General features: G+C 33.4%; 1 protein-coding gene across 1 annotated transcript; it reads left to right on the top strand.

Moving 5' to 3' along the window:
* The first annotated feature begins 17,848 nt into the window (after window positions 1-17,848).
* LOC149540881 (aldehyde dehydrogenase 1-like) lies at window positions 17,849-22,088 on the top strand. Its single transcript, XM_089799749.1, has 10 exons — window positions 17,849-18,033; window positions 18,200-18,342; window positions 18,622-18,775; window positions 19,270-19,499; window positions 19,633-19,722; window positions 20,656-20,829; window positions 20,935-21,072; window positions 21,206-21,343; window positions 21,431-21,492; window positions 21,679-22,088. Exons 1-10 carry the CDS (start codon window positions 17,895-17,897, stop codon window positions 21,950-21,952), a joined length of 1,542 nt encoding a protein of 513 aa, XP_089655875.1. The 5' UTR covers window positions 17,849-17,894; the 3' UTR covers window positions 21,953-22,088.
* The last annotated feature ends 251 nt before the right edge of the window (window positions 22,089-22,339 follow it).

Here is a 22,339-nt window from a genome sequence, read left to right as displayed (position 1 = left end):
TCCTCAACTAAATATGAACATTTCATGTGCTCATCAAAAAAAGAGTTGATAACTCCATGCAAAGCTCCTTTGTAGACATTATGACAAGTGATGTGTTGATAAACATCAAAATCCTCATTACATAATGGATTTTTAAAAGCATTGAAATCATTTCTAACATCACTTTCATGGACACTTTTAGCATGTGAAGAAGAAAAATCAGAATCGGCACAAGAAGACACACCATTAATTCCACCAATGAAACATGTAGAATATGAGTCAATATTACTTGTATTGTCTTCATTAAGGTGATTCAAATTTTTTCAAACCAATCATCTTTCATTTTATCCATAGGCACGGATTCATTAATCTTAGGATCATTTATATACTATTGGTTACTACTACATATATCTTCAAGACATTCATCTATACAATTAGGTAATCCATCCTTATAAATAATCTCTTTGTCTTCACATTGTGTGAAAAACTCTTCTTCACAAATTTCAATCTCAAGCTGATTTACATAACTCTAAAATGGAACTTTACTTTTAGATTTAGAAAAAGAACTCATACCTTTACTTGCATAAGAGCACTCAGTTTCATTATTGCTTTCTTCTTCCCAATTTGCATTAGATTCACATGAAGATGAACATGTACTATCATTGTCTTCTTCTTGACTCAAGAAAAAACTCTCATGATTGTCTTCACATGATGCTTCTTCATAATATGTCAGATCAACAACTTTACTTTCATCACTTAAAAACATAACTTTCAACTTCTTCATCCTCACACTAAGATGAACATCTTTCAACTTAAAAGTTAACCACATTCTCAATACAATAAGATCCATCAATAGGAGAAGGAATGACTAATTTTATATCTTGTATGTATAACTCATCAAGTGAACTTTGTCTTCTACTATTGTGACATCACAAACATGTGCACTATATTCAACAAGAACAGACTCAACTACTCCTTTCAATAAAAAGACTTCATGTTCACATGTTTTTACTTTTGAATTTTCAACAAAATTATTTACAACAGTAGTGGTAGCTATTTTCTGATCTAAAATCAAACTCTTTATGACATTAATTTTTCCTTTGAACCTCATCTTGTCAACAAACATTCCTAGAGAAGTGACTCCTAGTTAAGCCATACTTTTATGTTATTTTCAATCTCTATTATTGTCATGAGTGCCTGATGCAAAGTCTTAGGTTCTTTATCTCTTAATAGATAACTCATCTTTTTATCAAATGCATCAAGATAAACTACTAAACACACTTGATCATCCAGTTTGCAATTTTTAGGAAATTCATTCAAAACTTTTGCAAATTTGATAATAAATTTAGGAATTAATTCATCATTCCTGATTTGGATGTTCAAGAACTTATCAAAATAATCAGAGATGCTTACTCTTTCCATGAACTACTTGATGAAGGCTGAAATTAATTCATCCCAAGATGAAATAGAACATGCCGGTAGAAAGCAAAACCAATCTCTAGAATTACCTTCTAAATTTTGAATGAACAACTTCATATGAATGTCTTCATGAGTAATTTCAAAATCTCCAATCAAATCACTAAACATCTAAACATGATGACTAGCTGAAATTTCATGGTTCCCATGAAATTCAGGCAAATACTTTTTGAGATCATATGGCATAGGGTTTGGGAAACCATTAATACCGTCAAAAACTAATGGCATGCATCTCTTGGTAGAAATAGATCTAGAATTCTTATCCATGGACTAATACCAGGTCAAAAGAAATTTGCCATTTCTAACAAACTTAAAACTCAATCACCAAGATTACATTCAAAATTTGTAGCTTGTGGAAAATCTTAAATTCTTTCTACCAATTCAAAACTTCGAACATACTTCAAAATGCAAAAACACTTTTGCTAAATCTATCTCTCACAAAGTATGTTGAAATGTGCCAAACAAATCTCCTACTTAGTGCTGAAAATACCACTTGATGGAGAAACTTTTGTAAAGCTTACTTTCATATAAATGAAATCACATGAAAGTGGAAAATACCTTTTAATTTTGATGCTTGCATACTACTTCAATGCCACAAATAACAACAAATTCAAATTTCATCTAGATTTAGTAACTTTTGCACCACATTCCACGTAACTCTTTCACCCACTGTCAAGAATCTTGAGATAAATTCTTCAAATCTGCATTCCAACTGTTGTTTCCTTCAAAATACCTTCACATTCATGATGCATTGGTACAAAGATATAACTTTGAGTTTCCACTCACTTAGTGAGAAAAGAAATGCCTAACTTGCAAAACATAACAAGCTGGTCCAGAATTTACAAAAGGTATTTAAAATATTTAATACAACAACTTGGGAATTTCACAATCTTGATGAAGTGAAAGAGCCTGACATTAACTCTAAATTCTAATAGCAACTTATCAAAACTTATAAATGACCTCAATGTAACAATCATTTTAGATCTTTCAAAACTATTTTAGCCAGGAATAAGGCATAATTGGGAGACATGAATCTTTAGCAAAGAAATAGAAAACACCTCATAAACCTATTGTTGTAGCAAATTCTTCCTATGGTATTGAATCTTTTTCAAAATTCTCAAGGTTTTTCTATCATATAGATTCTAAAAATGCTATTTATACCAAAGATTCTAGTACTTTTAACAATGAATTTCTTCATAGATCCCCAACAAAGTTGCCATTTTGTTCACATTTTGAAATGCTATAGGTTTCAAATTACCCTAAGGAGAACAAGATACATCAAGGGGTAGCTAATTCCCATCTTCAACATACCCTTTCAGACACTAGGCCAACTATAAGGCTAGACCCTTCTTCTACTTCAGGCTCTGCAAAACTTAGGTGGGTGTACCTTAGATTCACTTAAATGGTACCAGTGCTAAACATATTCTTAAATATATTAATAGCAAATGAAAATATTATTTCTCCTATCAATTCATGCAATAACATAGATCTACAATAGCTAAATGCAAGACAGTGCAATTCATAAGCTAAGTGAGGGCATTCTTTTCTAGCACTTCAAACATAAAATATAGAGATGATTTGAATTTGATTTGATTTTATGTGGGTGGGGAAAGTGGATGAAAAACAAAGTATGGACAAAAAACTAATGATCATGTAGCTAATCAGTGCCTCATCCATTGGGTAACTCACAAATCTCTCTCATGCATTTTGGATATCTAAAACACATATCCTATGTCAAGACTCCAAATCTATCCATTTACCTTATAAATTGGATATCAATGTTCAATCTAAATCTCATTCTTACTTGATATCCTCCTCAATAAACCTACAACCCTATTGATTTCCCTGAAGCATTTACATAAGTCCTTGAGTTATAAGCAACAATGAAACAACATACAGCCTTAAGGGACTGCAACTATGATCTAAGCCCTTTGTTCAAAGATCATAAAACATTACAAGTCATTGAGAAAGGAGACAAGATTTAAAATGAAACTCAACACCTTCTATTCTTTGTATTGATTTCCTTGAAATAATACATGAAAATGCATGAAATTGACTCACAAAATACCAAATAAACTAGACTGTACAATATACATATGTTGTTATACAAGAGAGAAAATGATGGGAATGAGAAATTGATGGGATGGGAAGGGGGTATCATAGCTAAAGCATAGCTTCATGGTCTGGAACCAACACATCCCAAATACTTTCCATTCATACTTCATCCATTCCATAAACCATTTTTGCTTCAATTTCCAACTCAACCTATTTTCCCCAACTTTTTCCAACCTAAAAAATGAAAGAGATAAATTACATTTATAGGATGAAAGAATTCAATTCTCCCCAAGAGATATTTTCCATTTCTCCTTTCATTCCAAAAAGATTTAATTCTTCAATCATGAATCCAACTTCAATCCAAAAATTCATCACAACTAGGAAATAAAAACTCATCATAACTGAAGATTGGAGCCAAATTATCCCAGAATGGCATAATATTCTCAGAACTAACCAAACAGACCTTTTACCATGTGTTTTTACCAGGCCTGTAACTGTGTTTTCAATTTTCACCTATTTTACTAAGAAGGCCCAAATTTTACATTTTTGTCTATAACTTGAACCAATGACTTCTTGCTCAAAATCTAATTCCATATCTAGATTCTTCATCTTCTCTCAGATCTAGTGATATATAATATGCCTATATTCACTTATCAAGAACTCCTAGAATCTTAATTTGAAAAATTAGCTCCTGTTATGCCTTGGACTACATTTCATTTTAAATTTTATTCAAGAAATTTCTACATTTTCCTAAAGTCAAAAATTTAGGATTAAATAAAAATTTATTTCAAATTCTTACATGGGGAGAAAACTAAAAATTAATTTTCTTATCCATGTCTAATTTTTTCACTCTATTTTTCATCTAAGTCAAACCTAGTTTGACTGCCTTGACGCGTGTCAATTTTTAATTGGTTGGATTTTTGCTTCGTCGTCTGACCCCTACCACCTAGGTGCCACATAGCATCATCTCATTTTCCACCTACTTTGCCAAATCATCATGCCTCATCATCATGCCATGTCATCGGTCGCTATGTCACTTGATGAATCAACATCGTGCCACATCATTGCAACATAGCAATCACGTGACATGTGTCACATTTTCCACCTCACCATCCATTCATCGGTCCACCTCAAATTACCATGTCATCAGTCCATGTCATTGCCAGCTTAGTCAGTTTCTATGTCACATACTTAATGTTCGAGCATCTTTCCTTTGGTAACATGGTGAACACAATCAGATCTTGCCATGTGTTGCCATCTTGCGCCTCCGTCTTGAGTTCGCTATGTTAGCATCTTTCACTTGCATGCTTGGTCAAAATTAACACTATGGTTGCCTCCAGCTATCTTAATCATGTCGGCCCCTTAGAAAATGGGTTCTACCTTATAAAAGGCATTATCTTTTAAGATAGCATACAATGCATATGCTTTAGTATTTAAAAATAGAAAATGTCCCCCCACTTTGGCAATGTGGGATAAATATTTTTCATGGTTTTTTTCCCCTACTCATCTGTTTCTTCCATGGCATCTACTTTCTAATTTCTAAAATTTTCCCCCATATAACTCAGATAGGTATCCAAAATATAGAATTACCTTCATTCCTTATGTTGGAAATGCTCCAAAGAATGCAGCTTCTTCCTCTATTGTGGATTTTGTTTTGCTTTCATGCCATGGGTATTTAGTTTTGATCCCCTGTTGTCTGCTTGAGGCTTTTCCCCTGATACTTTACAAACTGTGGCTTCCCTCTTCTTCTGATCTATGGAAAGGCTCTCAAGGTTCTCTTCTATGTGCAAGGCTATGACGACACTCTTCTAGGGACCATACATCTTTTGATCTAAAGTACTAGATGAAGGAAATTTTGGTAGGCACTCAATCACAATTGGATTTACACCTACAAGTACTTGATGTGAAAATTCATGTTCACTTCTCCATGCATGCTCATCAACTACACAAATTTTTGGGCGGCTGAAAGTTATGAGAGATATGGAATTCCCCATGTCATCAAACTATGGTATATAATAGGTGCTTTTCAGTCCCTACTCATATAGCTCACTGATCTCATCAAAGGATTTGAAGGCATCATGGAGTTCGATAATAATTGATCCAATGAAATTCTTAATGAGGTGAGCTCCAAAGTCGAAAGAGTGGCAAGGATTTTTAGCTAGAGGAATAGAGATCGGGTTTCTCAGGGTCTCAAATTTGGGAGAATTTTTTGTTATTGGACGACATGTTCTACATCTCCTCGAATATGTAGAAATGCATGGTAGGCAGTAACACTTTATTTTTCATTTTAAACAATGGACCACCCTTCCTCTATCAATCCTCTGCAATTGATGATACATTGCACTTTCTACCTCAGCTAGCGTACCAATGCTCTTACTAGAACAATCCAAGAGAAGTCTATGAAAAAAATCATTCGTAGTCTTTATTTTTGATGGAGATCACACATTTCATAAGAATATAAAATTTCTTAAACTATTGGCTTGTAATACCTCCAAAGGCATTGTAGGGAGCTGAGGTTTCCATGAAAGAGATAAGCATGAGTAGTGAAGGTAAATATGATGTGCAATTCTCTATTTTGTTCAATCCTATTGTGGCTTTGTCCTTTTGCGTGAACTTCCCTACCTTTGTTAAATTCTTCAACTAAGTAAAGAGCACCCTCTTGAAATTTTCCTACAAATGAGACTTGTATTTCTCTTCCATGACCTTTGTAATTGCCTCTTTTATATACTACAAATGCCTCTACTACAGGAAACTACACCTGAAATTGGCTTCATCCATGATGACTGCTCCTTTCAACAAAACTTGATAATCCAAACTTTAGAAATACAAAGAGTTTCACCTCAATGATGGAGAAAACCACAAATGAAAGAGAAATCTTGAGGCCCCAAGGAATTAAGCAAGAATGCAAGAAAATTCAAGTAGTCGCAACACAAATTCAATGAGCTGACACCATAAAATTCTAGTGATTATTTCAAACCTAACAAGGAAAAGATTAAAATATCTAAGGATGTGTTGGAGAAAAATCCAACTCGTAAAGTTCACAAGTTTGAAAATGAAAATGAAAAGTTAAACAAAGAATTTTCTTTTACTTCTCCCTTTTCTATTTGTGGCATATGCTATTGAACAAAAATACCCTGTTATAGCCACAACAACATATTGACTAGCCACAACAAGAATGTCTCAAAGTGTAAAATGAGACATAATAGCAATATTAAACAATGCCCATTTATGTCATGCCTTTGACAAATTTCTGGCACATTCTTTGGCAATCTTGAATGCAACAAGAATATTGTGCATGGATTCCTTATCCAATCTAGGGTATAGGTCCCATTGCTAGTGCATAATCTGTGTATGCTTTACATTGGATTAATGGATTGGTATGTCCATTGCCATTGGCAAACCCCTTTAAATTTATAGGAAGACCCTCACTTGCTTTGTTTCCATGATCAATAGCTTTTTCTTTCATCTCTGGTGTGTGTGTGATCCAACATGCCATTTAATCTTAAGAAAAATACATGTTCACATAAAACATATAATGATGACAACCATTATAATCCTCTCATGGAAAATTTTAAAACCCCAATGTCTTATCAGTTTGATACTAGTTGGGCCCCAAAGTGGGTTGGACTAAAAAAAATTCTTTTTTGAACAACTAAACTTTCAAACTAATCTATTGAACATGTAATTGCGACTAAAAACAATCTGGTCATTGGTCCAATTTTTAAAACTCATTTTCACTTCTTTCTACAAATTGTTAGTTTCATGTCAAAAGGTACTTTGACTAACTTCAAAAACTGATCCAAACACCTGACTAGGCTCTAAAATCAATCATATTAATTCTTTGTTCCACACACTCTTACCCTATCGAATCTCATCTCATGATGAATTCTCAGTTAAAATATATTGACTATAAAATTTGTCTACTTAGAACTACCTCCAAGAAGACATGTTAGAAAACCATAAAACATGTTCAGATTTTGCTTTGAAAATTGGGTAAACTGGCACTTGGGAAAATGAAAAGTGGGGCATTGGTTTAGTATTACAAGGAGAGTATAAAGATGTGACTAGGGCTCATGATGAATAATGGGATGCATTTGGTGAATAGTCAAAGTAAGCTACTTAGATTTGTAGGACTAGAAGCATTGGTAGAAAAGTGGATTTTGCAAATGAAATGGAACTAGAAAAATGTGTAGACAAATTCATCAAGACTTGAAAATTGGCACACTTAAAGTATTTTCAAAGGAGAACAGAGTGATATAATCGATTTGATTCACCTATCATAGATTTTGAGTTATGACATCATGAATAGGGGTTTTGACCAATTTGCATTTCTCGACACCAATAAAAAGTTACAAATTGCATTTGGAATCACATTCAAAAACTAATCAAATGGATTCATAACAAGCTCAAAATTGAAAAATAACATGTCTCTAACCTTTAGAATGCAATGCAAAAGGAATTTTCTCATTTTAGTCAACTAGGTCAAAATTATAACAAGTCAAATAGGGCCTCCCAAAATTCAGAATAATTTGCATTAGCATGACAAGAGTAAATGACCAACTTTGGGGGATTCAAAACCTAGTCAAAAAAATTCAAAATGAATCAAAATCTAAAACATAGGTGCTCTAGTATGGACACTAAACACTCTGAAAGTGGTGAGTTATGAAACATTACTAGGTATAAGATATTCAATTGCAAACAAGGCCTCCTATCACTATTTGACACTTGGTAAAAATGCATAATTGGACATTGCTCAAAATGAGACTTCACGATTGGTGCAAACGGGAGAACTGTGAAATATGTTCTACTAGGGTTTGCATAGTTTGAGTCTAAGCCCTTTCTGCCTTACTATTTGTCATTCCACATTTAGTGTAGGATTTTACTTTAGGATATAATGGCCTCGGCCCTCTTCGGCCCAGTAGTTGCTATTGGTGCTAGAGTTGTTGTTGCATACGAAAATGGCCTTGCTGAGAAAATGCTCACAAAAATTTTTTCCCAAGGTATTTCATGAGGTAATTCATCTCTCAACCTAGTTTTGAATATTTCTACTTTTGAATCTTCTTATCAATGGCTAGAAACACAAACCCTTATTGGGTATTTTGTGGGTCGCACTCCATTTGAAAGCACATTGTGTGAATGGGTAACCAAGGCCTGGACCCCCCAGGGGATTCACCTTGAAGGGATTCAGAGCCTCACTAAGGAATTTTCTTATTTCATTTTGGTAACCCCTCCTAGTTTGAGAGCATTTTCAACCATGGGTTGTGGACAATTTGCTCATCTCTGCTTGTTTTTTAGAGATGATCTCAAGACTTTTACATCTCAAAATGACCACAAACTTAGGGTTATAGTTTGGGTAGAGTTCCCTCGGTTGCCCATCCCTTGTTGGTCTTTCCACCAAGAAATTGCCCAAATTGTGGGCAAAGTAATTTGTGTGGAATCGGACAAATTTTTCAATGCTTGCCCTTAGTGGAGGGTCTATGTTGAGGTCAACCTCTCTAGGAACCTTAAAGAATTGATGGAAATTCAAATTGGTGCTACCACCTTTACCCAAAAGGTTCTTTACTTGAATCTCCTGAATACTTTCTTTCACTATCAATCTACTAACCATAAGATAAAGGATTGTCCTCTTCTTGAGCACAATCACTCTTTAGTGCAAGAACCCAAGCTAGCTCCAGTTGTTAAAAAAGATGAGTGGACAATGGTTGTTAGTAAAGGCAAGGGCACTGCTAAGCCAAGCCTCATTTCTCAAGAACCCAACTATCCCAAATTCAATGTGGCTCCTTTTGTGCCCACAGCACTTGAGGTTCCCATGGTTGTGCTATCACCTATTTCAAACCCTCCATTGCAGGGGAAAAAATAGACAGAGGTCCAATCTACTTGGGTTCATGTGCCTCAAGTAGCTTCTATGATTTCCTCTTTATCTCTCCTTCATTCTTGTAGCCTTGAGGGATGAAATGTAGTTTCTATCACTGGGGATAAATGAAGAGTCATCACTTTGGGTGACCCCTCCTTTGAATCCTCCATTTTCTTGCATAACAACTTTTCCTCGCTTGGGAATGAGGAGAATATGCAAGTTAGTTTATAATGAATTTTCTCTCCTAGAATGTGTGGGGGGTAACAAACCTCCCTAAAAAATATTTTGTTCATGATACCAATCATAGGCTTGTCAATATTTATGTGTTGTGCCTACAAGAAGTCAAAGTCTCTGGGTTTCTTCTCAACTTAGCTTGTCATGTGATATGGTTGGATGGTGTTATTTTTCCTTCTTAGCATGACACTGGTTGAGGTGGTGTAGTCGCTCTCCTCTCCCCTCAACTTTTCCCTTTTGTTATTTCCCATGGTTTTGACCCCATGTAGAGAATTGTTTGGATTTTGTTGTCCTTTCAAAATCATTCTTTTGGCATTGTCAATGTCTATGCCCATAATGATGTCATCCTTTACCCCCTACCACCTAGATATTCTGCAAAGATTTCAATATGGTTGAGTTAGCTATTGATAAAGTGGGCCTTCCACCTTTTCGATGGTTAGCTAGAGAGCAAGAAGCCTAGTTTTACATGTGAAAAAAGCTGGGTCTTTTTTATCCCAATGTTCATAACTACCAAACTGATGGAGTCTAGTACACATGGTCCAACTTTTGAGAGGGATGTAATAGGGTTCTTTAAAGGTTGGACCGTGCTATGATTTTTTCTGAATCCTTTTTTCCCTTTTCTCACACAAGTCTACTACTTGTAACTCCACTCCCTAACATGACTCTTTCTGACCATTTTCCCATCCACTTCTCCATTAGCTATCATTCTACCCCTCCCCATCATTGTAAAACTTAGTTTACCTCAATACTTTAGTGTTGTCCCATCTTCCCATCACCGCTCATATTTTAAAAACTCAGAATCTTGAACCGAGTCACCACTCTTCCTCTGGGTGGATTCAGTGGTGGAATGATGCCATCACCCATAGTGCAAGGTGTCTTCCATTTATGGGAGGCAGCTAGCCACTTATCACAAGAGATCCTATGAGGCCACTACCAAAGATTTTTGTACAACCATTGAAGCTCTAGCCATGAATTTGTTTGACACAAATATCTAGGTTTGGTTTACCAACCTTTGCCACCAAAAGTAGGTTGCAGACAATTATACTGCCCGGGGAGCTCAACTCAAGGACTGCCTTCACTGGCTAGAGGTTGGTGATCAAGGTTCCAAGGAATTTTTTAATGGATTGAGGGTTTTCCATTCTATAGTGGGGATCAAACCCATTCGAGAGGGTCAACACTTCTTCTGTGAGCTTTTCGACATTCTCCAAGCTTTCATTTGCCACTATGAAAATGTTTTCACAGTGCATGGTCCCTCAAAAGCCTAGAATCAAGCCTTGTAGGCTTGTTTGGATGTCACTCCTAAAAGACTCACTCCAGAACAATTGCATTTTGTGAGTAGAAGCTCACTTTATCAGACCTCAAGGAAGTTATCTTCTCCATGGCAGATGATAAGACCCCTGGTTGTGATGGTTTCCCTTGTGAATTTTACAAAAAATTTTGGGATGAGATTGAACCAGACCTACATAAGGTTTACTTTGAGGCCTATAATTCTCACTCTCTAGGCCATATTATTAATAAGGGGAATATCAAATTCATACCTAAGGTAGGTGACCCTAAATATATATGCAATTGGAGGCCCATCACTTTGTTGAATGTCTCTTACAAGAACATTGCCAAGGCTCTCTCTCTCTCTCTCTCTCTCTCTCTCTCTCTCTCTCTCTCTCTCTCTCTCTCTCTCTCTCTCTCTCTCTCTCTCTTTCTCTCTCTCTCTCTCTCTTAAAATCCATCTTCTTCTTCCTTAGATCATTCACCCTAAGTAGATGGGTTTTATCAAATCATTTTATATCTTGGACAATATAATTGTTGTGTGGGAAGGCATGGAATGGGCTCGACATTTCAAGCAATAGGCCATCTTTCTCAAGATTTATTTTGCCAAAGCTTATGATCGAATTAAGTGGCCTTTCATCCTTGCAATGCTTTAGGTGCTTGGGTTTGGCCCTACTTTTCTCTAGTTAGTCTAGATGCTTATTAGGGATGCCTCTTCTTGCATCTCCATTAATGGCCACTAGTCTCAAGCCTTTGGGCTTTATCATTCAATTCCACAAGGCTTCTTGATGGCACCCTCTTTATATGTGTTGGTAGCTGAAGGTTTTGGGTATTTTCTCGCAAATGCCATCTCACAAGGGAGGGTCCATGGTGTTTCCCTCCTAGATTCTCCTTATCATCTTGTGAATGGCCATTTCACAGATGACTCTTTCCTCACTCTCATTGAGGATGAAGAGAATGTTGCCTCTACTTTGCAATGTCTTAACACATTCTATCTTGCTTCAAGGTCTATTATTCAATGGCACAAAACGCTTTGCTACAGATAGTCTTCCTTTCCCTATTTTGCTTGGCTTGGGAAATATCAATAGAAATGGATTTAGTATGGGGAAGTCTTTCATTTTGTAGGCATCCCTTTTTCCTTCCAAGTCTCAGCCATCGAGCTCTGGAATGTGGTTCTTTCCAGAATAGAGAAGAAGTTGAAGTATTGGATCACCAAATCTCTCTCCCTTGTAGGAAAATTCCAAATTTGTTCCAAAGTGTTGGCCACCACCCATGTGTACTATTCCTCTTTTTGGGCTCCTTCAAAGGCCTCTTATCTTAAACTTGTGTGCCTATCTTTGGGTGTTAGATGATTCTCACCAGGGCTTTCATAGAGTTGTTTGGGATTTTTTTTGTCTTCCCAAAGAGTCTAGTGGCCTAGGCTTGTTGTCCACCTAGAAGCAAGGTACTACTTTATGTTCCAAATGGGTGATTCAAGCTCTTTCTAACAATGAAGCCTGGAAGATTTTGTTAAGACATTGCATTTCTTCAGGCTTTTTGGTTCACCAGCAATCTTGGAAGGGGATTGGTTTTCAAACCCTTCTTGTCACCACTGAACCTATCCAGATTCAGGGCACTTTTGTTGCCAAGAGTATTTGGAAAACCTAGGAAGTAGTTAAGCCCTAGCTTCATTGGGTTGGCAATGGTTTTAGAGATGGGATCTCCATGAACCAACACAATCTCTGGTGGTCACCATTATTTGTTATCCAAGATGTTCCCCTAGCTAAGGTGCATGAGGCTAGTGCTCTACATTTTTTTAAAATGTGGCATAAGAACCCCTAAAGATATTTTCTCTAGAGTTACTATGAGCTTACGGTCATGGGAGCATATGAAAGTGCAATTTTGGCTCACTCATCTAGATAGACAAACTTTTGATCTTCTAGTTTTTGTGGTACCTCCATATTTGTTACATAAAGTGGACATTCATTCCTCTCACCCTTGGTGGAAAGATTGAAAGTGGTATCTAGACACCTCGGTAACCAGCTATAAGCCTAGGCTAGGCTACCGATGGCTAGTTCCTCACCTACCCATAATTGAAGATCTCAACCAACAATGGCATTTTCAATCTTCTCACTGTACTTGGAGTCATAGGTTCTCCACTATGTGGCAAGCCATAACTAAGCCTAAAATTGCGCATTTCACCTAGTGCATTCTTTTCCAAGGCTTGCCTTTGGGCCCTCGACTATGGCACCTAGGTGTTCCTAACCCTCATTTCCCTTTTTATGGTCAACCAAAGACTTTTTTGCACTTTTTTGGTTCTATAGATGGGCTTAGTGTTACTAGCGATGGATCCATGATCTTTTTTGCCCCTTCCACCTAAAACCTTTCTCTTAGCATATGGTTGTTCTAGGTGACAATGCTTTCAAATAGGAGATCTTATTTACCATTTGGAAAGATTGCAATGCAGTTATTTATGCTAACAACACACTCGACATTAATGTTGCTATGTACATTAAAGCATGTATTTATAAAAAGGTCATGTTACAAATTCAAGTACAAATAGATAAAGTGGCTTTGGAGGTGGCTCACTTACAGGAGCTTTTGGCTCATTAGGGAAATGCCCCCTATACAGTAGCTCATGTTCCATCAGATTTTGCCTCCAATGATCATACTCCTCCTCATAGTCACTATCAAGGACATAGTAGTTATGCTTGCTGCTCTCACACACCTTGCTCTTAGCCACACCACTCTCCCAGCAGTGGTACTTTTGGTCGGCATCGCTCTTCTGGAGGATCTAGTGTTCGACACTAATCTACCTTGCCTCCTCAAAGGTCTCACTTGGGGTGGTCCCCAATGACTCCTCCTGCTGCTCCTGCTACTGGTTGGACTTCTGGGCACTTAGAACCCAAGTGGGTGTTTCCCCGATTGGACTTATCCATTTCTCCTCCTAGGCCTATGGGAGAGAAAGATGAAGATAATGTTGCTATTCATGATGATGGATGGGCTCCCCTTGAGTCATCTACTCACCCCACAATTGGGTGGAGCTCTAATGATAAGGATCCTCCTTCAGCTAGCGTTGCCCTAGCAACTTGAGGTTTTTTTATGTTTTCTGAAGTTTTTTTATTTTTTATGAATAGTTGACATCTGGCCTTTGGCCATATGAACTCGTGAGGTGATCATGTTTCCCCTGGCCCCTTTTTTTGTGAATATGTAATTTTATTATATTTTTTTAATATAAGGAAGGGACTATTCATCAAAAAAAAATTGACATTTTTTTGAGTGTTAAAATACATACTTGTAGAATTTTTCAATTACAATATACTATATCTAATTAGAACACTATAAACTCTATATGACAATATTCTTGAGTCTGAGTTCTTTAAAATGGTGTTTATAGGTTATTAAAAAAAATCATAAAAAATAGTAAGTTATTGAAACGCCACTTTTTTGAAATAATTGCATTGTTTTAGTAATTGGATACAAACTAGTATAAAACATGCATTTAATAAAAAAAATTAATTGGGAAAGTGTGAGACCATACATGACAGCTAAAATGAATTTATCTAGATCATATGTTTGGAAAAAATTGATTTTTAGATAGATATACTCAAATTTAGTCATTTTGATAAGTTACCCTAAAAGGTGACACAACTTTGTACTTTTACCCTCTAGAATTCTTTTATTACTTCCACCGTAAGCTTCTAGAGGGCTCCATAAACATTATAAATAGAGTTCTTCTCTTAAAGTTGAATGTAATTTTAAAAAAAAAAGATATTATACTAATCTATTTTTTAATTTCAATATTTTTCTTATTGATGCATCTCTCTATTTTGTTGTTATTCTTTGTATTCTAATTTTTTTTAACAAATCATTAAGGGGTCTTAATATTCCTAATCATATTCTTAATATTCTTAGCCTAATTGTGTAATTAAGTAGGTATTAATTGTTTGATTCAGTAAGAGAGTTTATGAGATAAGGATAACTTAATAATAATTATACATTTTATAATTAGAGGTGAGGGAAAAAAGATGCAAGGTAAATTAAATAAATAGTAAATATTTATTTAATTGATTGTGATGGGTAAGGTGAAGTGCAATGGGGTATGAAAAAATTTAGGTGTCTATAAGGACATTAAATAAAACATCTAAGAAAATAGTTGAAACTTGTGAGGATGCCTAAGTATCATTACATGACGAATCCAAAAAAATGGTTAGTATTTTAGAGGATGCCTAAAATATCAATACACTAATAGTAAATTGTACAGTTTTAAATGCATAGAGATTAGTTTTGGAGTATGAGTGGGTGGTCAAAATCAAGCTTCTAATTAGTAATGGAGTTAAATTATTATTTTTGAAATGGATTTTATTTTGTGAGGATGCCTAAGTATCAATTCATGCCGAATCCACAAAAAAACATACATTTTGCCTAGAAGATAGGGCATCCATTCAAGTATTCTTCTTATAGAACTAATAAAATATGGCTATAATATTGAAATGTTACCACTCCTAATGGTTGATAAGTAGTACAATGTAGCTTTCCCTATGTATATTGTAAGTATAGTGAAATACCACTTTTCTAAAATAATTGTATTGCTTTAGTAATTGGATACAAACTAGCATACAACATGAATTTAATAAAATTTTCTAATTGGAAAAGTGTGAGACCATACAAAACTTAGCTAGAATGAATTTATCTAGATCATATGTTTGGACAAAATTGATTTTTAGATAAAAATACTCAAATTTAGTCGTTTTGATAAGTTAGCCTAAAAGGTGACACAACTTTGTACTTTTACCCTCCAGAATTATTTTATTACTTCCATCGTAAGCTTCTAGAGGGCTCCATAAACATTATAAATATAGCTGCTCTCTTAATGTTGAACGCAATAAAAAAAGGTTGTTGTATTCTACTAATAAAGATATTGTACTAATCTATTTTTAAATTTCAATATTGTTCTTATAGATGCATCTCTCTATTTTGTTGTTATTCTTTCTGTTCTAATCTTATTTAACGGGTCATTAAGAGGTCTTAATATTCCTAGTCATATTCTTAATATTCTTAGACTAATCATGTAGTTAAGTAGGTATTAATTGTTTGATTCAATAAGAGAGTTTATGAGATAAGGGCAACTTAATAATAATTGTACATTTTATAATTGGATGTGAGGGAAAAAAGGTGAAGGGTAAATTAAATAAATAGTAAATATTTATTTAATTGATTGTGATGGGTAAGGTGAAGTGCAATGGGGTATGAGAATATTTAGGTGTCTATAAGGACATTAAATAAAACATCTGAGAAAATAGTTGAAACTTGTGAGGATGTCTAAGTATCATTACATGACAAATCCAAAAAAATGGTTAGTATTTTAGATGATGCCTAAAATATCAATACACTAATAGTAAATTGTACAATTTTAAATGGATAGAGATTATTTTTGGAGTATGAGTGGATGGTCAAAATCAAGCTTCTAATTAGTAATGGATTTAAATATCTTTGTTTCCTACTCAAGTTACATTGTGCTAGGAAGAAGCTTTTTGAAATGGATTTTATTTTGTGATGATGCCTAAGTATCAATTCATGTCGAATCCACGAAAAAGGTTAATACTTGTGAACATGCCTAAATATTGATACACTATTAGTAAATTATATAGTTTTAGATAGATGGAGGTTGTTGTTAGAGCATGAATGGGTGGTCAAAATCAAGTTTCTAATTACATACAAAAGAAGCCGTTGTTTTCCATTAGTAATGGAATGTGTCATTTAAACTATCATTTTTTCCCACTCAAGTTACTTTGTGCTAGGAAGAAATCTTTTGGAATGGGTTTCATTTTTCACATACATAGCCTAGTATTATTTGCATCAAATTGTTCTATTTGCATTTTGCTAGGAATGTCTTTCTAGTCTCATCTCTTGTGGTGTAGTAGCCATATTGATCCCTAATACTCATTCAAAATTATTCAACTTCACTAAAAACCCAAGAACCTATTGGCATATATGTTATTTCAATTAAATTAAATTAAATTGAAGAAATTTAATTTCATATATATCAAAATAATCAACCCATACAACTTAACTTTAAAAACCATATAACTAAGGAAAAGACTAGATAAAATGTACCAAAAGTATTTTAAAAAAATCTTCGAATTTTTGCCAACTATTTTGTTGTTTTCCATTACAAAACATACAGATTATGTAGAACAAATGCGAAAAAATTCAGCAAAATCTATTGTACTTTGACTTTTTTAATTTTAATATAAAAACATACATTTTATCTAGAAGATAGGACGTCCATTAAAGGTGCCCTTACAATTTTTAATTAGAAATTAATTTCACTTTGATTAACAACTTTGTCAAAATTGGCACATATTCATTTGGACGGCAAAGTCTGCAACGTGTTTTTTATCCTGTTTTAGTCTATGATGAGTTGTCAATAATAAAAAGTAATATTATACATATTTAAAAATAATAATGTCTTGAGATCTAGGATAAAAGATGGTGGTTATTTCCTGGCGTGCAAAATAATACACCAAATCGAGATGAATGCATCAAAATTTACATTTTCTTCTTTGGGAGCTTCTGTTCATTAAGATTTTATATTGTTAATTATTTGTCTTCAGTTCAAAGTTACCATCTACGTCATAGATCTTAAATATATGGAATTTAATCCATTTTATCAGATGACCCTTTCAATGTCATTTTCGTACTTGAAAAGTCGGATGTTTTAAATATATAATCTTTGTGTTCTTATATTTTATAACTTGAGATGATCACTCTGTCCAGTATATGATTTTTCTCACAATATTATATTTGATAACTCCATTTGTTTCCTAAACGGCATGTTCAGAGAATACTTTTTGACATTTTCAATTCTCCGAGCTTCATCTTTATGTAATCATAGTTGACTTTATAATTAAAAACATTTCAGTTTTTTTTTTTCCAGTTTTGCCGCCTCCATCTTCCTATATATAGATGTGCATTTGCTTTAGTCTTACAAGTTGTGCAACAAATTTGAGCTGATTTGAAAAAGAAAGAGAAAGCAATTGTTTTTTTAATGGCTTCTCCAAACTCTAATGGATCAGAAGCTGGGCCCTGGAAGTTAGTAATGGAAGATGATGGACCTATCAAATCTCCAATCACAGTAAAATACACCAAGCTCTTCATCAATGGAGAGTTTGTGGATTCAGTTTCAGGTAATTATCTTTAATGGGCAGATCATTTCATTAATTTTTTAACATTTAATAGTGTTTCATTGTGTTGAAAGTTTTTCATGGTCATATGAATCTAATTCTGTGATTCATCATCGAGATGAGAATAAAAAATGATCTATTTATGTCTTTTTAATGAATGTATATGTAGGAAAAACATTTGAGACATTTGATCCAAGAACAGAGGAAGTGATAACAAGTGTATCGGAAGCAACCAAAGAAGATGTTGATTTGGCTGTCGAAGCAGCTCGGGCTGCCTTTGACGGCGGCCCATGGCCTCGCATGTCTGGATATGTGAGCTCTCTTTCTTAATTGTTATTTTTATGTAAGAAATCACAAGTATGTAACAAGATATTTATACAATCTATAATATAGAGATATCTTGTTTGTGGATTAGATTGTATTAAAAAAATACTTAAACCAACTGTTTCCAATCATATTCTATGATTCATCATCAGCATAAAATAAGTATCGTAAGTGGACATTCTCTTGCATATTCTATGATCCATCATTGTATAAAGAGAGTCCAAGAGGGAAAAAAAATGATACCCAATAATTACTCTTTGATTATAGGAGAGGGGCCGTATATTGAACAAATATGCAGATCTAATTCGACAACATTCAGAAGAACTTGCAATATTGGAAACATGGGATGCTGGAAAACCTCTGGATATTGTTAAAGTACTAGATATACCAAGCTCTATCAATATTCTCCAATACTATGCAGGTTGGTACAATGTACATTTAGATTGTAAAATTGTTTTGATTTTAATTTGTCATTTTCATTGGAGTTGGATTATCCTATAAAACGTTATATTTGCCTTTATCTACATATTTCTTTTGTAATGGTGTTGAGATCTTTATTTTCTCCATTTTATACAATATAAAACTATGAAGGCGGAGAGATGCATTTTGTTATAATTGTGCTGGTTTGCTTTTATTTCTATTTGGAACTATTTTGTAATGGTGTTGAACTCTTTACAATAAAAAGTTATGCAAGTAAACAGATGTATTTTTGTTATAATTGTGTTAGTTTGTATTTCACAGGTCTCCTGCAATTGTATCTAAAAGACAATATAGTTGTCTTTATCTAATAGAGTTTGACCCTTACTTTCCATATTATATAATAACAAAATAATCTTTTCTATGAATACCATTTTGACCATTTAAAAAAATTGAGTATTCTCAAAGAATTGTCTACATGATGTGTGATATTTGCAGGGTATGCTGATAAAATTCATGGACTAAGTTTGAAGATGAATGGGCCATTTCAAGGATATACATTACAAGAGCCCATTGGAGTGTGTGGTCAGATCATACCATGGAACTTTCCTCTCATAATGTTTTTCACTAAGATCTCCCCTGCTCTTGCCTGTGGATGCACACTAATTGTGAAACCTGCAGAGCTTACTCCCTTAACTGCACTCTACTGTGCCCATTTGTCTGTAGAGGTAGATAAATCTACATCTTTTTGTATTATAGATTTTTTTTTTCTATTTTATTGGTTGATCTGCAGATTTAGATTGATTTGGAAGCTCTGCAGATTTAGTTTAATAACATATAATTGGTTTGTGATTAAAATAGGCTGGAATACCTCCTGGTGTTCTCAATGTGCTTCCTGGTTTTGGAGCAATCACTGGTGCTGCCATAAGCAGTCATATGGATATTGACAAGGTAGGAGTATAAATATATTACAATGTTCTGTTTTGTCGTAATATGAGATGATTTTTAAATATGATATATAGATTTAGAGTTTAGTCGGATTTTATCTATATTGTCTATTTAGTAATTCGAATGTACATTTAATCATATTTATTATTACTTTAAAATTTGAAAATATATTATAGTGGTAAAGAGGATGTAGATTTGACCATATATTTTGATTACCAATTTGAATATTTGGCATTTCTATTGGTAATTAGGATGTACATTTGACCATTGACCATATTTTTATTTATTCTGATTTTCAAAATGTAATATTGTGTAATTAAAAGTTTAAAATGTGTTATATTCTAATTTTTTTTAATAAATAAATAAATAAAATCAATGCCATTTTAATTTTTCTTATAGACATTAAAATTAAGATATTAAAAACGGTTTTTTTGTTTTTTGGTTTAGATAATGGACCAAAGTCTAAATTAATTATATGCTAAGTTCAGGTACACTCAACTCAAGACCTCCCCTCCCATATAAAAGGCTTACAAGTTACCATTATGCATAGGCTCTTGCCTTTTATTGATTTTGTTTATTATTATATAATTTCTTTATTTTATTTATTTATTTTATTTTGTAAAATTTGATTAATGATATTTTAAAATATTTATTTTCTTTCAACCTTATATAATTGAAATAAACTAGTAATAATAATTTACTTTTTAACAATTGTTTATTTATATTATTATTTTTCATTAAAGTTATACAAATTATTTGAGAAACCTACAAGGTTTTATTTCAAGAAAAAATAAAATAAAACAAATAAACTAGTAATGATATTTGTCTTAATATCTTTTTCTTCTTAATGTTTCAATTTACTTAAAATATTCAAACAAATGTAGTTAACAAATTATCTTATAATTTTAAAGTTAATATTATATGCATGTTGTTCAGATTGCATTTACAGGGTCAACTCAAGTGGGTAGGTTGATAATGGAAGCTGCAGCAAAGAGTAATTTGAAGGATGTGACATTAGAACTTGGTGGGAAGTCGCCTTTAATTATCATGGATGATTTTAATATGGATGAAGCTGTAGAACTTGCTATTAGAGCTACATTCACAAACATGGTGTGTTTCAATACTTAGTCTTTATTTTGTTATGTTATCGTATATATTACGAATAAATATGAATTTTGGAAAGAAAAGATTAAAACATTTTGGATAATATTATAGGGCCAACTATGCATAGCTGGTACACGCGTGTTTGTTCAAGAAGGTGTTTATGATAAATTTGTGAAGAAAATAGGAGAAAGAGTAAAAGACATTGTGATAGGTGACCCATTTAAAGGAGGAGTACAACATGGCCCTCAGGTATTCCACAATTTGATTTTATCATAAAATTTTGTATGATTATATCATGATTGTTTATTAATAGAATTTATATGATATTTATATATTTTATACCTATTAAAATTGATAAAGTATTATATATTTTTCTATGCAGATTAATAAAATTCAATATGATAAAATATTGAAATACATTCAATATGGTGTGATAGATGGAGCCAATTTATTAATAGGTGGTCATTCCTTAGGTGAAAAGGGGTTTTACATTGAACCTACAATTTTTATTGATGTTGAGGTAATGTTAAAAATTTTAATTTATAATTAGCTAATTGACATGTAATGGGTTGATTATCTAACATTATTTCATTGTACTTTAATGTAGGATAACATGAGGATTTCCCAAGAAGAGATATTTGGGCCAGTCATGTCTATTCTGAAGTTCAAGTAAGGATGTTTATAAATAGATTGTTTTGATATATTTAGAACATAAAAAATTCTATATAAATTTATTTTCTAATATATGTTAAATTTGTGGTAAACAAGTAAACATCATTCATTATGATCTTATTCATTTTATAATAATGAAGTCACTTTGAAATTTACTTTAACCTTTGAAATGTGATTTTGCAGAACTATAGAAGAAGTAATAGAGAGAGGAAACAAGACAATATATGGTCTTGGAGCTGGAGTTTTGACTAATAATATTAATGTGGCTTATAGAGTTGCAAGATCTCTCCATGCAGGAACTATGTGGATTAATACTTATCTCGTTATTGATAATGGTTCCCCATTTGGAGGGTACAAGATGAGTGGAATTGGAAGAGAGTATGGAGCTTATGGCCTTCAAAATTATCTACAAGTGAAGTCAGTTATCACTCCTCTTCATGAGTCACCGTGGCTTTAATAACCATCTAGAATCTAGTTTCCATGTTATCTTATTTAACATGACTTTCTATGTCATTATGGAATTCACTATATAAAATTCCATGATGTAATAATACCCTTCTAAATAATGAAATATTTATTTCCTTATGATCAAATTTTTCAGATGAAGTTATTAATGTTATAATCATTATTAATATAAAATTTATAGCACAATTGTTTGAATGAAGAGTGAACATTTATTCAACTCAAATAAAGAATATAAAGAAAAAGCCGCCATGCCCACCAAAAATCAACATAAAAATTGTCCCACAGAAGAATTAGTTTCATATTCTTTAACTCCATAGTTAACCTTTCCAAAGCTTTAAAATAATTTGAGGAGAAGAGTTCCTAGTCATGAACATTTCAT

The sequence above is a fragment of the Cupressus sempervirens genome, chromosome 9, assembly GCF_028749045.1.
Source record: "Cupressus sempervirens isolate cs-2001-9-10 chromosome 9, ASM2874904v1, whole genome shotgun sequence".
Taxonomy (NCBI): Eukaryota; Viridiplantae; Streptophyta; class Pinopsida; order Cupressales; family Cupressaceae; genus Cupressus; species Cupressus sempervirens.
The sequence above is the reverse complement of the archived record's forward strand: the minus strand, read 5'-3'. Positions and strand labels throughout refer to the sequence as shown.

Coding starts and splice junctions, on each gene's coding strand:
- LOC149540881 (XM_089799749.1), top strand. CDS start 17,895: ATGGCTTCTCCAAACTCTAATGGATCAGAAGCTGGGCCCTGGAAGTTA. Junction 20,830..20,934: donor GAGCTACATTCACAAACATG/GTGTGTTTCAAT, acceptor ATAATATTATAG/GGCCAACTATGCATAGCTGG. Junction 21,493..21,678: donor ATGTCTATTCTGAAGTTCAA/GTAAGGATGTTT, acceptor GTGATTTTGCAG/AACTATAGAAGAAGTAATAG.